Source organism: Caretta caretta, chromosome 16 (assembly GCF_965140235.1).
Source record: "Caretta caretta isolate rCarCar2 chromosome 16, rCarCar1.hap1, whole genome shotgun sequence".
NCBI classification, from domain to species: Eukaryota; Metazoa; Chordata; order Testudines; family Cheloniidae; genus Caretta; species Caretta caretta.
The window spans coordinates 24,409,289-24,432,110 of NC_134221.1; the positions used below are offsets into that span (position 1 = coordinate 24,409,289).

The following is a 22,822-nucleotide window of genomic DNA, read 5'->3' on the forward strand; positions in this document are numbered from 1 at the left end:
AGGAGAAATCCCACACACATATAGTTTTTATGACCTTACTTGGGAGTTTTTGATATTTTCCATTTATTCATACCTTGAACACCTCACTGGGTTTTTGTTTTGTTTTATTTTGTACGTAATTAGAATATAAAAACATAATGCAATTTGTGCAGCCATCAAAAATAGACACATGCACAGGGTGCTACAGAAGGTGAGTAAGGAAAGTTTATGGTCCATACACTGGTGGATGGAGTCAGTCCCTTCACTACGAAACAAGTTTGGCCATTTGTTTCCTGTAACAGCTGTTCTCCCTTAACCATTTATCTTCAGTGATCTGTCATGACCTTTTCAAGCTCTCATTTCTGACAGCTTCCAGACACAGTGAGTCAAACTTCACTGGAAGCAAACTATCACACCCAGATAGTTTGCTCAAGAGCAGAAAACATGCCTAACACTGTCCTACTTCAACACCAGCATATAAATCCTTCCCTAACAAGACAGTTCAAAATAAACTGAAAAAGCATCCAATGTACATATTTGCAGGAGAATATGATTTTTTTTTTTACGTGTTCAGAATTGGAGTAATAAGGAGACTAATGTTAGTAAATAATGGAGAAATTTTCAAACTTATAACTATGCTACTAAATAATACAGAAAATATTTTGTAAGCATTTCAGCATTAAATATTTTAGTACTGAATCATTTTTAATATAAAGTATTTGAAAGAGTATTATAGTTCACTTATCCATGCATCATTAATCAAATTTCCACAATTTGAACCAGAGACTATAAAAGCCCTATTATTGTTCAAAATTAGTAAATAGCTTTTTTATTAAAATCCTGTCATCTTTTAGCCTTCAGGTTTTGCAGAACATTGAGAAAGCTAGAAAGGCTAATGTTAAACCCCGTACAGAACACTTGCTACATTCTGTTCCACTTTACCATTCCACGAACATCGTTAAAATCTACTGGTTTAATAAAAAACTTCCCTAATTTAGGATGGACTGATTTTAAGAAAAGAAAATTAATCTGCATGTTTAGTCAGCAAAAACCTTTGCTTTGGAAAGCACAGAGAAAAGAGTCGCTAAATAATGGCCTTCTTGGACAGGGAATTTGTGCTAGCTGATTGAAGGTAATACAAATACTTAAGTAGTGTCAACCGATGGGCTAAGAAACGAGACATAGTTCATATTTATTTTGAGAGAAAAGATGCCCTGTTACTGTACTTCTCTGAAGCACAGATTGACAAGTGGGGAAGAACAATCAAAACCCCTTTAATTTAATTCCATTTTACACAGTGTATGTGGGTTTATGATGTTAACTTGATCTTTTTGACTGTAAACAATTAGTAGCAATATTAAACACTATATCGTATGGTCAACTAGACAATGTGGTGATTGGGCATTTTTAATGCACCTGTGTGGGCAGATAACTATTTCAGGTGGCTGAAGTTTTGAACTGCTCTACTTTCCTTGGCCTTACAGTATAAACTGATTTACCTAACTGAACATCAGTTGTGAACCGAAGCCTATGGATCATGCTGACTTTGAAGGACTTGTAATGGTGGCTACTAAGCATATCTTGAACTGTAGCTATATCGATATGAGGATCTTCCTCCGAGATCTCTTCTCCTCTTGAACCTGCCAAAAAAATAAAAGGATTAAAATGTGGCACATATAATTAAACTGGAATACAAATATTATGGTCTCTTTTGCAATTACAAATGTATTGTTTGGTCAGTCATAGGCAGTCATGCCTGCTGGTTTTTTATTTTTATTTTTTTTAAAGGAAATACACCATATCAGTGCCCACACATCAGAGGTTAGAAGGAAATCCTTAGTGTCAGATCGAAAGCAAAATTCTTCATTCACTACAAGCTTAAGATATTAAAAAAACATAAGGGTGCCACATAAAATCTGTGGAAAATCCTGATGATGGATTCTAGAGAGATGTGGCCACGCCCTAGAACAGACTTTGCTAACTCGCAGATATCCCACAGCGACTGGTTGGAGGCATGTTGTGAATGCCCTGTGTCCAGTAACTACAGAGACTGCACGAGTCAGCTGCAGTTCCAAGAACAGTTTTGCCAAAAGAGAGTGTCTATGACTAAGCCAGTAGGAGCTCTGCTAAATGGCAATGGCTGAAGTAGCTCTTATCTAGAAGTGGGTAAGAAACTATTTTCCCACCCTATGAATACATTCAAGATTTCAGAAAGGTTTCCCCCTCCTGAATTGGGACAAAATGTCAACGTTGCTCATAATTTGAAAATCTTCAAAAAGACATTCAATTTGGGTCAATTAAAATGTATTGTTTAGATAATTTTGAAACGTTTTATTTTGATTTTGACCACTTAATTTCTTTCAAAAATGTCAAAATGGGACATTCTGACAAGTTTATCCCCCCCCCCCAAATTTGTGAGAGTTGAGGAATTTATCAAAATTGACTCTTTCCCATAATAATTTTTGATTTAAGCAAATCAGCATTTTTCAACAAAAATATGTTTCATTGAAAAATTACAGGCCAGGTCTGCGGTTATTGTACTTTACCAGTGACTTATAGATACAACAAGCATTTGGCTGTATCTATCACTATCTCTTTTTTACTACATTTTTCCCACAGTGGGATTTAACTGTAGCATTAACATCTTTATATTTCCCCCCTCACCTACTAAAACTTTATTATTCTTAACAACGTGAGTGGTATCTTGTTTCTTATACTCAGCTCTAAGATAAAAAGCATACACTACTGATTAGTATTCTTATTACTACTGTAGGTATTAGCTTTAGAAAAGGTAACATCTCATTAAGCCAAAATACCAATTACTGAAAAAAAAAAAAAAAAACCTTAAAATTTTTACATTTTATGATGTTGGATTAATATCAATTTAAAAATTACTATAACGTGACAATTTTTTACTGAGTAATTTCATCTTAGCTGTAAATGATAATTCAGATGCTTTTAGATAAAGTGGTGCATAAATATGGTTGAAAATTGATTTAACTTCTTGAAGAAGATACTGAAGAATGACACATTTTGTTTAATACACCAGCTAATGTAGTCCTAAAAGCTGAAACAACTGCCAGTTCACAGTCCTAAATTTGCTGTGGGAGATTAATGAAAACTTATATTTTGCTGAAATTTTAATAATGGCCAGATGAGACAATAGAATTTTAGTAGAGGTATTAACAATATAGTATAACCAGCAAAAGGCTTGTCAATTTCTATATATTAATATTGTTCAAGACTTATGTGGTTGGATCTTGCTCAACACACTAATGCTTCCTGCATTGACCTTCTACACTGTGGTGGTGTAAATTTATATCCCATTTGGGGATTTCAACTTGTAGTGAAACTACAGAGAGTTTCCATATCTGGAGTCTAGTAACAAGTGGAGTACTTGCTTTTTAGAAAGGACAACAGTTACCAGGGGGAGGAAAACCCTGGCACTTGAGTCAAATACACACTGCTGATGCAGAAGCAGGCTTCCTTTTAATAGAGATAATTTGGAGTTTCAGAACTGCATCCTATTTGTCTCAGCAGGTGCTGCGATCACAGCCATGGAGAGGAGCAGTGTAAACTTAGAGGGAAACAATAAAACCTCAACACTCAATTTTTCCCACTTGCAAAAAATTTCCCCTTTCAGTGTATAAATCCACACCCAGATTTTCTTGTCTACAGTACATATGCTCATCTCTGTGTTGAGAGAACTTAAGTGCCTACAGCTAAATGCTTAAAAGTATACAGTGGAAAAAACATGTTCCAAAGATATCAGCCTAACAAGAACCTTTCCAACTATCTGCCCCATGAGAGAAAGGATTAGACTTGTGTGCGCCTCGGCAACACAGAAAACAGCTACCTGGCATTACAATCTAAAGGTATTTTTTAAATCTGCAAACTGGACCGTACCATTTGAATTTTTTTTTTTAACTCCAGTAAACTAGTGTATATGAGCATGTGAATTTGTGCATACCCATCTGAACAGTGTAACCACTCCACACTACAGAATGAGGAGATAAATTGTAACGGCTCCTTCAGAGACATTACAATGTATTTTGTCAAAGACCCTGTGTTAATGTCTCTATTCTATGGATTATCATAATGTATCATGTCAAACACCCATGCTGCAGTATTTCAAAGATACACTGAGATACGTCAAACTTTTGGTGCACTTAAAAGCATTTTGAAACACTATGGCATAGAGGTGCCTGGAAGGAAAGCAAGGACTATAATGGAATGGGTTGCCTTAGGATCAAAAGAAAACTGACTAGGAATATAAGTTAAAGGACTGAGTTCAACAGATAAAACTACTGAAATGCCAATGTAGGGCTGTCATGCATTCCTTCAATTACCCAACTGTGCTTTAACACTGCACTGTTTCAACCATAAAACTGTGTGTAGTGTTATGATACAATAGCAATATTCTGTGGTCATATATAATATAGCCTGCAGTCATATCACCTTGCATCAGATTTCTAGCTAAGCACGACCTGCCTGGGTGAGTACTGGAATAAGAACTCTCCAAGGAATACTTAGAGGGCACAGGAAATTATGCTGGGGATTCAACACTGGCACTCTTCATTCGGAATGAATAAAGCACAGATCCTGACCACCTGCGGTTCTTCCTGGAAGGTGCGGAGGTGTTAACCCAGTGTCCTGTCCTATTCCATGTTTGGTCTGAATTGCACCTGGGGAGGTAACTAACATTTTGCCTACTGCAGTTTTCAGATAGGTACAGCATTACCTCAAAGGATTGCACTACCTAACCTAAGATATTGGGTAATTTTACAATTCACAGTTAGCTATTTGTTATGTTCTACCCAAGAGGTGGCTGCATTTTGGTGGTGGGTGAAGACAGTTCTATGTCCCCCTAAGTTTAATACTTGAAATAATTGGTTCATGAGGATGATATTACACTAAAGAGGAAATGTGTGGACTAATAGCCAATCCAATCTGGTACCTAGTCAGAAATTTTGTAGTACCAAAAATAAAATACTGATCTCCTCTATAGTCTTTAATCAAAGGTTTCTTAACGTACTTTATAAATATTAACTAATTAAGGTTAAAAAAAACTGGGCATGTTTAGACTTAAGAAGACTGCGGGGGGGGACGGGACAACCTGATGATAGTCTTCAAGAACACGTTAAGAGGTGTAAAGAAGACTGTATCAATTGTTCTTTATGTCCACTGAAAGTAGGACAAGAAGTAGTTGGCATAATCTGCAGCAAGGAAAAGTTACATTCGATATTAAGAAAAACTTTGTAATTATAAGGATAGTTAAGCACAGGAAAGGTTACCAAGAAAGGCTGTGGAATCCCTGTCACTGATGGCTTTTAAGAACAGGTTAGACAAATCCCTGTCAGGGATGGTCTAGGTTTACTTGTCCTGCTCAGCGCGGGGGAATGGACTAGATGACCTCTCAAGGTCCTTTCCAGCCCGACATTTCTATGACTCTATAATTAAGACTCACAATACACCCTTGTAGAGTATTAATCTTCCGTTCACAGCTTCAATGGGTGGCTTTCCACAAGTCATAGCCTCTCAATCTGTGTTTACTCATTTGTAAAATGGATATAATAAGTGTCTATCTCATAGGGGTATTATGAGGCTGAACTTACTCATATCAGATCCTCAGATGAAAAGCCTGAATAGAAGGGCACGTTAGTAGTGTTATTAATTCTTTGACTGATTAACTAGTAGCCACCAAAATCAGATTCAGAGATAACATTTTCATTAGAATTTAAAATTTGAATACTTGGACAAAGTTTAAATTATTAAACTGGGGGATTCTATATTGGAAATATTTCAGATCCTCTCCTAATTCAGAACAACCTCTCCTAATCTTGTTTTATTTGGCTATGTGAAGAGGACGGCTTGAGGTTTGTAGAATTTCTCTAGTTGCATATCATGGGAGAGAAGCCAGGAATTCCACCATCAGAACAGATCATCTGTCTAAAGATGGCAATACATTAGGACCCCTGAGGGTGCACTGGATAATAGCAGTAATATCAGTAACAGCAGAGATAAATGAAATCCTGACCGCAGAACTTGCCATATTGCTCCTATACCTGCAGCTTTATCAGAATGTTGGGGAGACCAAAAGAATTCAACAACAGAGGAAAGAATCATCTCCAAGTGCTGACTGGCGACATCATCGTAAAAGATACTTGCCCCACATAAGCAGCTGTGAATAAATCTGTCAAATATTTACAGCCTGTCAGGTGTTTGAAACGGAGATCACAATGTAGTTTTTGAACGTAAAAGCGTCTACTTGGCAAAGCAATCAGCTCAAGTGGACACTCCAGGCCTAGACCAAGAGTCTGTTCAGCAGCTCTGAAGTCAGAGACCAAGGGTATGTCTATACTGTGCACCTTACAGTAGCAAGGCTGCGCCATTGTAAGGCATGCCGTATAGCCACTCTTTGTCAGCATGAGAGAGCGCTCCTGTCACAAAATAAAGCCACCCCCAACCTGGGGCGGTAGCTTTGTTGGCAAGATCCTGCTGGCAAAAACGCTGTCCACGCTAGAGCTTTTCGTTGGTAAAACTTTTGTCAGTCAGGGGTGTTTTTTCTTCAGAAAGTGAGTGCAGTATAGACATAGCCCAAGTATCTCACTGGGGAAACAGATACTATTCCAAAAAGTGGCTACTAAAGATCAAAGGTGTTAAGTTCACAACTACCTTGGCATTTTTTGCTCTTTCATTATCTATTTCACTAGAGGCAAAGCACCATCATGTTGTTCTGTAAAGTTAGGTTCCTACAAATGATACAGGGATTTCCTGTGCGAAAGAGACAGAAATCAAAAGTGAGAAAAGCTAAGACCATATATTGCAGAAACATAGCATCAAGAAAGATGAGAACTGTATGAAGTAAAAGAAATAAGGAAAACAAATATATTTTCACTATGTGCTTGAAAACAGGAGATGTGAGGAAACGGGCTCCAGGGAGGTCAGCTGCCCATCTCCTGATCATGGTTTCTAGCAAGAAAGAAAGACAGACAGAAAGACAGAGGCATGTCATTCTGATCTGACACACCCATGATGGGGACAGTTATTTATGACCCAGACAAAGAGGGGTCTGTTGCTTCTGAGGAGCCAGGCAAAATGTCACAATAAAAACACAAACTATATACCTGAGAGAAGAAAAAATTCTACCATCCCCTTAGGGATTGTGTATCTGAGAGCCCTGGAGGTGGCTTTTCCCTCAGAAAGAACCATGAGGTCTATGAGACAGACCTCAGATAATCTCTTATGAGCTGGGTTAATTCTTCTCATTATGTGTAGAGCATTAGTGCCTAGGAGCGCAGCTATAGCTGTGCTAGGTGTCTGGCCTGGCAGAGGAGGGAGCATAGCTCAACTTGGGAGGACCATGAAGACGAGCAGACTGGTACCTCTGATGGTGTGAGAGAAGCCTGGTGGGCCCAGAAGCTGACTGGAGACGGAGGTCTCCATGCCTTGATGGAAACTAGGCATGATACAGACTATTTGATTTATTACCAGGAACCCATTGGTGAGCATTAAGACAAGCTGCTGCAGCTAGGGTCCACAAGAAAGGAAAGGGACTGAAAACAGAGCCTAGCACGGCCAATTTGGATGTTCACATGCGGACTCCATCACCCCAGCAGGGGGTTGAACTCTCTCAGAGACTAGGCCGGAGGGCTAAGCCACCTCCATAACCACAGAGTGCTGAAGACTCTACCGGGGAAAGTGAGGCAGAGCTGCTCAGTGCTGTGCCACTCCACCAGGGCGAATGCAGGGACAACCCCTCCACCACAGACCAGAGTAAGGTCTTTGTTCACGTGCAAAGCTGAGATTAGTTTGGCAAGATCACCCTCACTAGCCCTATAACTGCACTTAGTTCAGGCGATGGATAACAGAATGAGGTATATCATCAGAAGAACTGATTTTCAAATGGTGAAAAAGATCAAACAGTAAAAGAAACATCAAAATGGAGGCACAGGTCTAGACATTTCTACTGATGTGTCTACATGGCCTCCAGGAACAAAGCATGGAGTCTGACTCAGAACACGAGGCATTAGCTGGCATGTGAAAATGACAGACTGCTAATCTCAAAGATACTACAGAAGTACCAGCTGTAGTACGGCTACTTAAAATATTAAATAGATGTGGCATATTCAAGAGCAAGCAAATATGTATTTCCTCAATGAAACAAAAATACATGATGAACTCCATTGCAAAAATGTCCCCTTATTACTTTAATGTACTAGTATATTACTTAATGAAAGTTCTTAATTGTAATTCAATTAACTACATACACACAGTCCCCAATTACATTTTCCAATAAGACATTGGCTTTGGTATGGGTCTAAAGGCACTTAACCAATTTTAATATATTAAGTCCAATTTCCCTTGAATACTAATTACTACCAAATGGTAAAATGAGAAAGAGGAACTTTCCAGAAGCAGGATGGAGAAAATAAACTAAATTAACCATGAAGTGTTTGCTGTTTTTCATAACAACATTTCACATAGCAAAATGCAGGCATTCAGTTTAAGTATAAATCTGAATATAAGTTAAAAAGTTCCAAATTTGGGAGATGGTTTATTAGTTTGAGCATCTCAAGTAAATGTTAGATGTTTAGTAGTTTTCTGCATGTGTATTTCTATTAATGAAAAGTTTTCTGTTTCCACTTAATCCCATGAAATATGAAGTATACATTCGTCCAAAGGAAACTGGCATCTATTTTACTAGCATCTGTTTGGCGCCATGTGAAAAAATAAATGAGCACATTTAATAAACAGCTCTTCTAATCGAGATTCTTCTCTGTCCGAATACGTAAATAAGTTAAAGAGAAATAATTTTAAATAAGACCTAACATACAATATGGCTAATTCTATTTGATGTCAAGTTTTGATTTACACCTATCAATTTCTGGTTTCAGAGTAGCAGCCGTGTTAGTCTGTATCCACAAAAAGAAAAGGAGGACTTGTGGCACCTTAGAGACTAGCAAATTTATTTGAGCTTAAGCTTTCGTGAGTTACAGCTCACTTCATCGGCTGCATTCAGTGGATGCAGCCGATGTGAGCTGTAGCTCACGAAAGCTTACGCTCAAATAAATTTGTTAGTCTCTAAGGTGCCACAAGTCCTCCTTTTCTTTCTATCACTTTCTGTTTTGCATTGTCCGAGACCTACACCCTACACATCAGAGTTGGAGCTAACAAAAACCAATAATAAAATAATAATTTAATCAACAACCACAAGTAATCACAGACTCTATTTAACATCTCATCCAAAAGGTAACATCTGCAGCACCCCAAGGTCAAACGCTGCCGTCCAAGTAGTGGTTCTAGGTGGGGCACCGTATGTGGTTTCAGCGCAGGCTCCATGAGCTCATTAATTAACGACAGCGTGGCTGCTCAGTTGTTCTGTTAAGTTCGCTGTGGCCTTGGGGCTCCTTATAGGAATGGGCATTGAGGTGTGGGGAGGTGCACTGGAGCATCAGCCCCACAAAAATCTTTCAGGGAAAAGCGACAGGGTTCCACTAGACAGCTGATAGTGGCTGAGAGAACTGGAATCCAGGTGAGTTTACTTTCTCTTTGGGGCAGCTGTCCTAATGGGAGAGTTACCACTGCACCATGCTGGGGTACTGGTTCAGTGCTGACTAGAGGGAAGAACAGGGTCACCTACTGATCATCAACACCTAGATGTTTCTTAGAGGCTTCCCATCCAAGTACTGACCTGGTATGACCCTGCTTAGCTTGGGAGAACTCAGAGGATCACACCACAGTTCTCATGGCTACGGGGCATACTATGCATCCTTGCCTGGTACTGTACAGATAGGCCTGGAAGTGCAATGTGTGTATTCAGCTTTGAACCAGACAGCCCAGGTTCAAGAGTTTGATTATATTTTAAATGAAATAGGCAAGATCGCCAAAAATATGATCAGTGCTGGCTTTGGTTCAGGAAGAGAACTGGTGCATGTAAGAACAATTTAATATTACACTGTTTGCTTTATGAAATTTACTTTTCATACAAAAGGAACAGTTAAGAGATATACTCAAAAAATATTAAACAATTCATATATATACACCCCAGGATAGGATTATGGAACAGTCTGATTTACTTAACAAGATTAAAACTATTGTGTTTGCACATTCAGGGCTGGTCTTCTCTACGGGCAGACCTATGCTGCTGCGATCGATGCAGCAGGGATCAATTTAGCGGGTCTAGTGAAGACCCACTAAATCGATGGCAGAGTGCTCTCCAGTTGACTCCAGTACTCCAGCTCCCCGAGAATAGTTAGGGAAGTCGACTGGAGAGCGTCTCCTGTCGATGCAGTGCAGTGAAGACACTGGGATAAGTCGACCTAAGTTAGGTCGACTCCAGCTATGTTATTCACGTAGCTGGAGTAGCGTAACTTAGGTCGACTTACCTCCGTAGTGAAGATAAGCCCTTAAAGAAGCTCTTCCAACTTTTGTAGGGTTTCTCCCTGAAGTACCCTAGAACAATAGGACACAGAAATAAAGGTGAAGCATGAAGGTGGTCTCAGGAGTGAAGTCTATCCACTCTGAACATGGGAACCAGGAACATGAGGTCTAATCTCAACTCTGACACTGAGTTGCTCTTAGTCAAATCACTTCAGCTCAAAGTTTCAGTTTTGCCGTTCATTAAATGGGGGACAGCACCACATACCTGGCACATGAGGTAGGAGTTACCCCACTGATGCTCCATCACTTTTCTATGTCATATCCTTCTTGGGGAAATTCAGGAAGAAATGAAAGAAGAAGAAATGCTATAGCCTTTAAGCATAAATGAAAGGATTTAGTCTTTGTAAAGGAAAGGAAACCAGAAATTCCATGCTCTACAGCAAGGGCTCCAATCGCCACTCTTGGCAACAAAAAACCTCTTAGCATGAGTTTAACTGTGATCATAAATGCCACCAGTTTTCTGACTAATGAAGAAAAAAAATGAGTGTTGCATAGAAGTGAGAAGAAAACTAAACGGAGAGCCTGGCCACTGGGAAAGTTGGAAAGACAGAGGGATGAACCAAAAGGGGGAAAACTTTATATTTGTCTCCAACAAATTTTGTGAAACTTATAAAAACAAACCCAAAAAGTAATGTTTTTGCATATCTGGAGAGAAAATAATTTTTCCCCACACTTAGATAAACACCACCTCTAAACCTCTGCTGTAGTTACATCTACATGATTAATTTATTTTAGAGGTTTAAAAGCTGCTGCTTCTTGGGCAGCAATATTGACATGGTAAAACGTATCACAGACCAATAATTTTATCCACTGAATAGTGCTTGCAACAGAAAAAGTTTTATATTTCAAGTGTTTTTCACAGTTGGTCATAATTTTACAGAACAGAGTTTTAACAGAAAAAGATTAATCAAGAAGTGATAAACAGGATGCAGACCATTTGCCAAAAGGTATGAAATCAATCATTTCACTTTGGACTATTCTTTTGGCACAGTTGAAAAGTGCCTTAGGAAACAGAGCCTCTTCAAAACTTACTCGCCCAGCCGGTACAGCCTGTGTTCCAGAATACATAACTTATGTGAGCGTAAGCAATTTACAAGAGCAAAAGTGAAAAGGGCAAACATACTGTTCTCTCGGACAAGGCAGAATTCCAAAGTGCTCTGGCTCTCCAAGGTACAGTCTAAGTCTACTGGGACGTTGGGTTCACTCTGCTTCTCCAGACGATACTGAGGACCTGAAAGATAAAAAAAAAAACCTTGTAAAACTCTCTGGATTCTAATTAAAAGACAGCTCATCAGAGTCAGTTAACAATACTTAAACTCAAGAGGTAAAGTCAATGGTTGTTTATGTCTGAAGTACCTGTCCACTAGGGAAACAAAACAGTCATAAAGTAGTGGAGGATGGTATGCTTGGAAAGTGCATGGAAACACAGACTGTCCCAGTCACTGCCCACAGCCTGACACTTCCTGCCTACTTCACTGACAACAAAAAAATATCAACAAACATTTCTGACCTACACCCAACTAGCTCTATGTATCCGCCTGTATCCCCACCCATGTTTTCTCACTGGCAGTAAAGTTGTTTATTTGGACCTCAAATTGTCCTTAGAAAAAGTAACATGCAGCTTTTTTTGACTCAGTATTCCCAGCCATTCTGTATCTGGTGGGAGCTGGCCTGTTGTGAAAGTTAGCTGGCCTGCACTTTGCCTCAGAAATGGAGCTATTCTCACATGCTGTCTGGAAGCTGAAGAACATTCTGAAGAGAAGGCAGATGCACTGCAGTATAGCTAAACAATTCCCATTTAAAGATACACAGTGTTACTTTGCTTATCTGAGTGCTTCCCACTCCCAGCCCGGGACAAAAAATGATGCATTCCTTATTGCAGGCTCAAATGGATGTCACGCGTGCGCGCGCACACACACACAAGTGGATTTAAAATGGCAGGAAAGGTTGTGATTGTATTGATGAGCCATTAAAGCAAAGGCGACCACAACCAGGACAATAGAGGCACTCAGAGTGTATGCTGTACTTTGAGACAGTTGGGAAGCAGGCAAGGGTGGGGGTCGGTTTGCAAGAGAATTTATATTATGGATTTCATTTCATTGTGAAACTCAGCTCTAAAATGCTGGGGTATTTCTTTTTCCTACTCATTTGGGTCTTGTGACAGCCTAGACTTCTAATGCTCACAGGACTGGCACTGCCATTTTAGACATTAGCGGTGGTGACCAGTGCTATTTTCCACATTATCTCAAGATAACATGACAGACTTTGTACACAGGAATGAGCCTTTCCAGTTATCACTGTTTCTACAGTTTCAGGTAACAGGTCCCAATGCTTGATGGAGTCTGATATCAGTTAATACCTCAATGGCTGTAAGAAGCAGCAAGGGTCACCAGGATATATACGAATCCATTGTCCTACCAGAGATCTGAATACTTTTCACTATTGTACACCTTACACTGAAATAAAACTACATACAGGGAACACTTCTCCCATTAGTGAAATGAAGCCATTTCTGGGGTGTTACGGGGGGCTGTTTGAACAGTGCACAGAAACACTAGGCAGCGAATTAGGAGAGTATGAGACACGTAACTTCTGTAAATGAAACTGCAGAGGAAATGTAAGCAGCAGAATGTCTCTTCCTAAGTAGATTGATTGAATCATCACAGCTAATACCCCTAACTCTTGCAAAAAGTACCATTGGGGTGTTAATGAACACTAATGGCTAGGACAGTGGTGGGCAACCTGTGGCCCATCAGGGTAATCCGCTGGTGGGCTACGAGACAGTTTGTTTACATTGACTGTCCTACTGGGCTAGGACCTCTGTTTTCTCTCTCAAAAGATGAGCCAATAATTACATAGTGTGGTGCACAGTTGCTGTGGGTCAAGGAAAATAATTTTATCCAAGAAACCCTTTCAATTAATAAGGAATGTACTCAAACCCTGATTCCCTTAACACACGACATGAAGAATAGCACCAGCCACAGTGGTTGAGTCCCCCTTGACAGATATCAGGTCACTACAATACAAATGACTGCTACAACACTAGTACTTTAGGTTAGCGTTACAGCTGTGTAACAAAGCTGAGTAGTGAAAGTCCAGTGGAAAAATCTCTCAAACGATTCCACTGAAAAAAAACATGTTAAGACGACTTTTGGTATTTTAAAAAGCTAATTAGCCCATTTGTGCTTATTGTTAAAGTCCTTCCTTCTGGCCCTCAAAATCTGGCCAAAAATGCCATTGATAACTTAAAGAACATCTTTAATTTCTAAGGCAAACAGTAACTATCATTTAAATGATAGTTTAAATCATTATTTTCATTAACTCTCTTTGATCATGCAAAAATTTCAAAGTAGCTGCTTTTATACTCCAAAGCTATCTAAACAAGGAAAAGCTGCCTCTATACCTGAGGCACTTAGGGTCTATATACTGGCCCATGCCAGCTGATTCAGGCTCACAGGGTTCTGGCTAAGCGGCTGTTTAATTGTGGCTTGGGCTATAGCTTAAGCTCTGGGATCCTCCTACCTCGCAGGATCCTAGAGCCCAGGCTCCAGAATGAACCTGGACATCTACACTGCAATTAAACAGCCCTTTAGCCCATGCCCTGCAAGTCTGAGTGTCTAACTGCAGTATAGAAATACCCTTACAGCACAATATCCCTCAACGCACACGTCCCATCAAGGCACAAGTGTCCACAATAAAAAATTGTTTTCTCAAGTCACTAAAAATAGCAGCTGGTCTACCAGGCTGATTATGCAACTATGTCTTTTTAGTGATATGAAGGGTCTCTAAACAGGATCTTAACAAAGCAAAACTATTAACACTGAAATCATGAAATATATTCATCATATACTATCATAATTCAAAGTCAGTAAAGCATTCAGAAATATTTAAAACATAAAAAAATCAAGTCTTTTAGCCTCAGATGGCATGCCTCAGAGAAGGAATTTGTTAGCCAATTCATTTAAATTTACTACAGCATAGTTTCAATTATGGCTCCTCATTTTGTTTCCCCAGAAGCCATGTGAAGAGCACACCGCATGTTCTGAGTGTATTTTGCTCTTGAAACAGTGCATTATTTTTCTGTAAAATGGAGTCTCCTTATTCCTGGTGACTTTCAGAACAGATGCAGGGCCAGGCTATTTGCAGGCCACAAGAGGAAAGCACAACTATTCCCTCTGTGCGCAGCACAATTAGCAATTGCACATGTAGCTGGTTCCAAGCATTTATAAAACAAACTGCACTCCAAGAAAAAGCAGAGATATTTTATCTAAGCACAAATAGGAAAAGGAGCAAAGTATGTATGGCACCCATCTTCCTTCTTCTACAAGACTTGAATCATTGCAAATCTGTCTCAAAAACTGAAAAAAAATAAGGCCTGGTTTGTCAGACAGAAGGACAAGCGGAACTTACCGAGGATAAACTTCAAATAAATACCAAAATCAAATCAATCAATCGATCTGGATTTAAATGTTGTTGTAGGTGTTTAAACTGACAAGGTAAAGCAGATTCAGACAGAGGGCAAAAACTGCCTGCTTAGTCCATCTTGCTGTAAGGGGACAGTAGACAATAATCTCCAATGGTCCCCAAACAACATTTGGCTGCTGCAGTACACACAGAATGAACAAAGTGGGCAGAGAGATTTGTAGCCTCTGATTTGAATTTCCATGAACTGGCTGCTTAAATCCAAATCTTAGTTCTTAATGTCAACTGTCTGATTCCAAAACAGAAAATCTTGCAGCATAAGAGATATGTATTTTTCAAATCCTTCTCTATTTGCAAACAACATGAGAGATCTGTGCTGCAGAGATCAGACCAGCATTAAGGTTATTGTAATTTTCTTAACAGACCATAATCTGTACAATGAGAACTGAAAGAGTATCACATGAATCCCAGATCCATGAGTACTTCAAACCTGGTATGGTTTACTAAGTTTTCCCATGTGCTGCAAACTAGTACAAGGGCCATGCACAAATGGAAATGTTTTGGGAAAAGGAATGCATTCCTCAACTCTCAGTATCAGTGATCCTTTTTAAATAAGATCTCAAACAGCTACTAAATAGGCAAAGGCCTAATTTTAATTTTAAATTGAAGCTACATGCGTGCTAACGGGACTTTGTTTATTTGATTTCCAGCAGATGCAGAGGGCAGAGAGGAGAGTTGAGTCTCATTCTCCCTTTTTTTCCACCTCCACTGGGTCCCACCCGGGCCCCCCACCCACCACCACAGAGCTTTCCATGGGCACAGCTCCAGGGTGCCCTCAGACACTGAATTCATCTACCCCCAGAGCGATCCACACCAGTATACACCTCACTTCACACCCCTTGCCTTCTGTTTAAGATTAGAAGCTCTTGTTTGCTGGTGAGGTGCCCGGCACACTGATACGTTAGTAATAATAAAAGTTAATTTTGAGAAATAGGTTAAATGTAGTTTTACACACCGCACTCCCACCCATCCCCTACCCAAAGCTGTGGTTTCACTATCACTTGGTAATTCCTTAGAGGACCTTTCTTATGCCTGAGGCTGTGTGAAAGATGCACACAAAGAACAGGGGGACCCAGTGACATTGTCTAGATGTGGCGTGTAGACTACAGACAAGAATGTATTTTTTCTTCATCTCAGTTACTGCCATTTTAGGTGTGACTAGTGACAACAGCAGGTAAAAGCAGACACAGTATGATTTCTAAGTTGACTCCATCCCCTTAGAATTATTGCTGAACCAGATATAAAGAATCATGCAGGGAGAGAATTAAAAATCATGTGCTCGATAGCAGCTTATCCTCTCCCTATGGATCACAGATTCCCCAGGCTCTGGATCCAGGCTGACGAAGTCGTCTTCCCTAGGCTCTACACACTCTCTGCCAAGCTGCACGGAGCAGAAGGCTGCCAGCGATTGCAGCTGGAGACCGTTTGGTGTAATCTTGCCAGTAGCGAGGCAATTTTGGAGCAAATTGTGAATTTTTGCAATTCTGTAAAATACCAAAATATTCTTAATAAATATACCGTCTGACTATAAACGAGATACTAAATTTAAGATTAAGCAAATGAAAAACCGCAATACTACAGGATTGCTGCTGAGGCAATTTCTATTGGAACAGATTCTTCAGAGAAGTGAATATTATATAATTCAGAGTGTAAATGGGTCTTTAGGCAGTACATACCCTTTAGAAATAGGTTTAAAATGTCAAAAATCTGTAGAAAGCTACATGACCTCTACGTTACAACAACAACAAAAAACGTAAGGGTGAGTCTATGGAGCGATTGTATTGAGTAAATAGAAACCTCATTTCAGATGTTCAAAAGATGAATTTATAGTGGAAATATCATGTAACTTAATGGTCTAATAACAAAATATTGCTCTGGGCATTTCAAGAGAATTTCCAAGTTATAATACCAAAGTTGGATTTTTATAGATTTTTGTAATTCTGAGGCAAACATTTCCACACAAGTTTAAAAGAAAACCTTCAGAACATGGCATATGAAAGGTAAGTGGCATTGTACCTCCATTTAACTATTTAACTCTTACCTTTAACTACAAGGACTATTGCTTTAGCATACAGCTCAGGTTTAACTGCAGCTGGTTGATACAGTGGTTCAGTATATTTTCTCACACTACCATTAACATGGGCAAAGATGGAGAGCCGGTCATTTCCGTGACATCCCACCATCAAACTAGGAGTTCAGGTGCTAGGAGAAAAACTGCTGTGGGCAGAAGACAACTCTGAGCCCCTCCAAGCCCCATCCCTGTTCAGTTATTTCACCAAAATACCCCAAGGGAATTACACAGAAAAAGGGCAAGCAGGGCGGCTGTGGAGCAACCAAACCTGGCATACTAATACATCCAATGAAAAAGGAGTGAGGTGGGTATGAACCAGGAGTGTGATCTGAACTAAGCCAAAATGGGAAAAGATGAAGCAGTTGTACCTGAAAGCAAATAATTTTTCATTCAAAGACTAGAAGAGATTAATTCAAGGGTACAATACATACCCATAGGCTAAGCTCTCTTTAGCTCTTGGAGGAGGTGCTAAGGTTGAACCCCTATTCCAGCAGACATTGCAGACAAGTTGCCTTGGGCACACTGATCTTCTTAATTTTTGGACCACACTGCTGGGCAAAATATCCTGCAAATATGAGCAAGTGCCTAAACACAAAGAATTGCAAAAGCTAGCACAGACAGAGCAACTCTTCACTTTTAGCAATGATTTTAACACACGCACTGATCAATTACTGTCAAACAACTGTACTAACTTCATCACAAAGGCAGAACTATTTATTTACAAAACAATACTCTAAACATCTTGACTGCAGACATCAAACTTGCATGCAACATTTAAATGTATATAATTATATAATGTACAATCCCACCAGTTAAAATGCTTATTTGCCCCTCGGTGTGGCTGCTAGAAAGATTTGTACTGTACTATGTTATTGTGTTAAACATTGAGGCAGCTGCCTCTTCAAATAGCAGGAGGATCATTAGGAATTTTAAAAAAAATTACATATAACAAAGTCACTCTTTAGCTTCCTATGGCACAATATAAAATTTACCCATGGTGATGAGAACCGCAGAGTAAAATCGAATTAAACAATTCCCTCACAAAAGGAGAAAGGCGATGCCTATTACAACAAACCATGCCTGCTGCCTAGTGAAACTGCAAAGCCTTCAGAAAGGGTTTCGAAAGCCTGACCCATCAGTTCTAATTTTTAAAACTTATCCTTTCAGTCAAGACTAGAAAAAGGCCCATTCCAACTTTTATCTTTCCTACAAAGTACCGTTATCTTGGTCTGATGTCAGGAGCTTTATCTCTCTTTCTGCTGACAAGCAGAGACGAGAGAGATAAGATTGGGAACGAATCTCACTTCTCTGAGTAAATAAATAATCAATACTCATCTAAATGTAAATGAGAAAGTATCCCCCTCTGATAACAGGGCTCTTATCAAAGAGCCAATTTTCTGCAGACATTTGGCCTCAACCAAATCACCATCATTCAGGCCCAGCCTAATGGCTAAAAATCGTAACTAAATTGAACCGATCACCAGAGATCAACTAAGTTCAGCCATGGCTACTTCAGGTTCAAATGTTTTGGAATGCAATTTTGCCCCCATTAACTTTCAACAGCAATGAAAAATACACTGGTCAGGGGTTGAATGTGCACAATAAACAAACTCAAACATTTATTTTTTTAAAGTGTTTAAACAAAAACCAAACCAACCCCAGCTCTGTGTGCAAACAAATAAATGTTACAATAAGGATAAAAATGGAGCTTGTGGGAAGACTTAGCTCAGTGTTTCAATCTGTATGGAATGCTGAGAGCTGCAATTCTGCTGCCAAATAGCAATTCAACTATTTAAAGACAGGTAGAAATAAAGAGTCAGACTAGCTTAAAATGTCACTGAAGAACTAAATGAACTTCTCTCTCTACAACATTCCCCTTATTTATTCCCATCACCAAAGCCTTGGTCTATGCCAGGGGTGGCCAAACTTACTGACCTCCGAGCCCTATACAACAATCTTCAGAAGTTCGAGAGCCAGCGCTCAGGGCTTCAGCCCTCAGTAGGTGCCTGCTGGGGTTTGGGGCTTCAGTCCCACTCCTGCTGAAGCCCTGAGAACCTCCTCCCCACTGGGCGGAAGCCTCGATCCCACCACCCCGCTGCAAGGCAGAGGTCCCTACCTCACCCCCAGTCTGGTAGGTGGAGAATGGGCATGGGGGGCTCTGTGAGTTGCACTTTAACAGTAAAAGAGCCACATGTGGCTCACGAGCCAGTTTGCCCACCCCTGGTCTATGTCCCTGTCAGTTCTTGCCTTGACTAATGCAACCCCCTTGTCCCTGATCTTCCCCATATGCACCCTGCAGCCCCAGGTTAGCCAGCTTGCTTCAGCTACAATCATTCTCCTCACCCGGTACTGGAACCATGTTTCTTCAAGGTCCCGCAGTGCCTTGTGATCCCTGTGACATCCCAAAGCCCTCATCCTTATTTCCAAGGCTTTGCATACCTTGACTTGCCCCCTACCTCCCTATACAAGCCCTAGCTCACCCTGTGTGCTTCCCTCTCTGCTTCCACACACAACTGCTTCCCTTTCTCGTAGTGCCCCCTATAATGCTGTCTCCACTAGGGAATTCTACAAAAATATTCCCAATTCAGCTTAGTGGGAGCTTTAGTGTTGACAATGCTACAGTACTTTGTGTTTTTACCATTGTGTTTATTAAGCCTGCTGAGGTCAGTGGCAACTGGGTCTAGAACCCCAAGACTCCTGATTCCTAGTCCTGTATCTGAGCCAGTGGACCACACATACTAACTATAAACCAGTTCTTCTGTGCTAATCCCCTTGGACTGCAGCATAGTACCCCAGGCAAGTGTTAAATTCTGCATTCCAAGGGGAAACACACTCTCTCCACTCATCCTCTACTGTAGCTCAGTAGGAAATAGGAATGAAAAAGGAAGAACCCCACCATCCTGTAGGGGAAAGAGTAAAGCTGAATGGCTGGCTGCTTGTCTTGCTGCAATAACTCTCCTGCGAGGTGAAGACATGGTTCCCGACAGCATCCCATGAGCTCTGCGACAGCAGGAGTGATGAGATAAAGAGAAGAGGGTTTTGGCCAATACATCCTCTCTGATTACAGTGAAAACCCAAGTAGAAGTGTGGGGTATTTTGTTGGTGGGGCAAAACCCCACTTTTCTGTAAGGGACCTCTTTGTAAGAGCATCACCATTCCCAAGGCTTTTCACCTTCATTCATGGTCGCCATCCACACTTAGATCAGCCACCTGCTCTGCACGGAGTGAGTCATTTCCCCTCCTTTTGCAAAGCCTTTCCCTGCAACCCCCTCAAACCTTTCCACACCTAGCATCCATGTCATAACTGCCCCAGGGAGACAGAGTGTGCCTGAGGCAGGAGGATTATTTCCAGTGTTCTTTAAAGTACTGTATGTATTTGTGCTGCTACAAGTACTCATGAAAACAACGAGAAATTTAAAGTTTGCAGTCATCTCCTGCTGGCCAAAGCAACGGATGCATGACAGACAGTGGATGGTCAGTTGCGAACAAGAGGCATTTTCCTCCACATCACAGCTCTGCTCTAGCTTTGTGGAAGAGACAAGGGATGGATCTGTGTGGAGCAGGCGGTGCAGTGGAGCAGAGCCTTCACAGAAAACCAGTTGATAAACATTCAGTGTCGATGTCGGAGGTATTTCCGCATTTTAATTTTCTCCTTTTCCAAGTAAAGATGATTTATAACTTTATTGCTCCAACCCTAGGTTTTGAAAGTGTGATTTCTTTTGAGTTTAAACTGCATCTATATTTATTATTCTTGTTACCACTTTTTTTTATTATTGCTATAGAAAACATTTGCTGGAAATATGTGATAGCTATTACAAGGTCATAAAAAAGGAGAGAGTTTATGTATTTCTCTCTTTTCAAATAATCTGTCAAAATGTATCAATTGCACTAAGTAGAAGGCCACTGGATTCTAGCCTTCGCTCTGCTGGCACGTGTACAGCATGTGGAAGAACTGAAGTAGTTTAGGGCTAGTCCACACTACCCAGGCTCCGCTGATCCAGCAGCACCAGTCCGGCTTTGCCAGCAGATCCCCCTAGTGTGGACGCAGCGTATGCGGACAGAAGGAGTTTTTCCTGAGGTTACAGTAACGCCGCCTCCTCAAACAACAGTGGCATTTTTCTGACAGCACAGCAATGTCTACTCTGGTTCTGCCGGCATAGCTGTGTCAGCTGAGGTGGGTCTTTTCAGGTCCCAGACAGATACAGTTATGTCGACAGAACGTTGTAGCATGGAACTGGCCTTAGTCTGGATACTCATTCAATACTGATAGGCAGCTATGCAAACTAAGGCATTACTTCATCTTCTGGAGAGTCTACATTAAAGTGTGGCTCCCTAGAAATATAGGTGAGCGTTTGGTTTGGCCACTAAAGTGAAGAACGTGACTGCAGCATACCAGCTTGAGTATTGAACCCAGAATGTAAAGAAAAGAAAAGTGAACGGGCAGAGGCAATAATACAGTGTGAAAAGCCTAGGCTTTAAGACTAGATAAGAGATTGCAGGCCTACTGGGGAAGACTTCTTGGAACATTAGAGAAGAGTGAGTATTTCACAATGTGCTTGGCAACAGCAACAGGACAAAAGAAAAATATGTAAACAATTTGAGAGGAAATAGGTTAAAAGGAAGAATGTTTATATACAATTCCAAATCCTGCTGCTATGAGAACATCTTAAACTCTGTTTATTTGTTAAAAATCTCAAACAAAGCCCCTCAACACGTCCTAAGCGGAATAAAGATTTTGATAGTTGCAGATTCAGATATCATTTGTTAAATAAAGACATTTAAAGGATGAAAACAAACCTTTAATATTATGCACTTACATCAGATTTTTCAAGCCAATCTGTTTTTCTTAACTTGCACTGCTGTGACATTACCAAATTTTACATATAGTTATCTGTCGCTCTCCACAGAAATACAGATGGCTTTTGTGGAAATAAACAGTCATTTATTTGAAACAATTGTAAAATAGTTTATGGAAACCAGTGGTGTAATGCATTCAAATAAATGCCAGAACTGGTTGATGGAGAGCCAAGGTGTTAAATCACACTGCTTAAGAATTCAGCTGTGGGAAACAGACAGTAAATCCAGAGTGACAGAATTTCCAGTGATGGCAAAGGTTTCTGACATCTAGTCCAGTACACAAAAACTACAGCAGTTCAAACCCATTTTACTTAACACTACCTTGACAGCCAGTGAAATTAAGAATTTAGTCAAAAGCCCCTTAAAATAAATAAAGATGGTTCATCTCTGAGCTGTTCTTCTGGGGGGTATAAAGCATGCGGCAATGCTGCTGCAGCAGACAGCAAGTCCTTGTGTATTGTTACAGGCTTTAATTCTTCGTACGTAAACAGTATGCGTCAAATATAACTGGGAAACGTACAAACTCATGATGCTTTCATCCCGAATATAACGAGCTCATGGTAAGAACATTATATTGTAATGAAATTTTAAAAATTGTCAAGATAATCCTCTTTAACTGCCACTGGGAGGGGAGTAAACACCTCAGCCAGCATATGCTAAACCCACCCCATACTCTTCCCATCTAATGGGTAGCTCTCATCTAGGCACTTTGTATCCCATAATTCAGACTGTGGGGTTAGTTGTGATCTTGGTACATCAGCAAAAGATCTTCAGATTGTTGACCTGAATTATAAAAAAAACAAAACAAGAAAGGTATTCTTCTCCTGATTACAGACAAGGAAATGTAACAGGATTGCAATACAGGCTAATCTAGCCACATAAATAGTTATTCAGGCTATATGAGGAATATACACCAAGCAGGTTGTTCCATTCAAAGGCCTCAGGTACACTGAGAGGACCTTCGTTCAGTACAGTAAATACAACTCCCCA

General features: G+C 40.2%; 1 protein-coding gene across 3 annotated transcripts in view; it reads right to left on the reverse strand.

Moving 5' to 3' along the window:
* MAPKAP1 (MAPK associated protein 1) overlaps positions 1-22,822 on the reverse strand; it is a 156,720-nt gene that overhangs the window by 21,573 nt on the left and 112,325 nt on the right. The window contains exons 8-10 of one of the 3 annotated variants that reach the window (XR_007353025.2): positions 17,407-17,560; positions 11,546-11,653; positions 1,483-1,619 (exon numbers count right to left, since the gene is read on the reverse strand). Coding sequence is in view for 1 of the 3 variants with exons in the window: in XM_048822976.2 (XP_048678933.1) it covers positions 1,479-1,619; positions 11,546-11,653 (249 nt within the window). In the remaining 2 variants the exon portion in view is untranslated. Of the gene's footprint in view, positions 1-1,478; positions 1,620-11,545; positions 11,654-17,406; positions 17,561-22,822 lie in introns of those variants that run through there. The other 2 variants (XM_048822976.2, XR_007353026.2) reach the window with 2 other exon arrangements.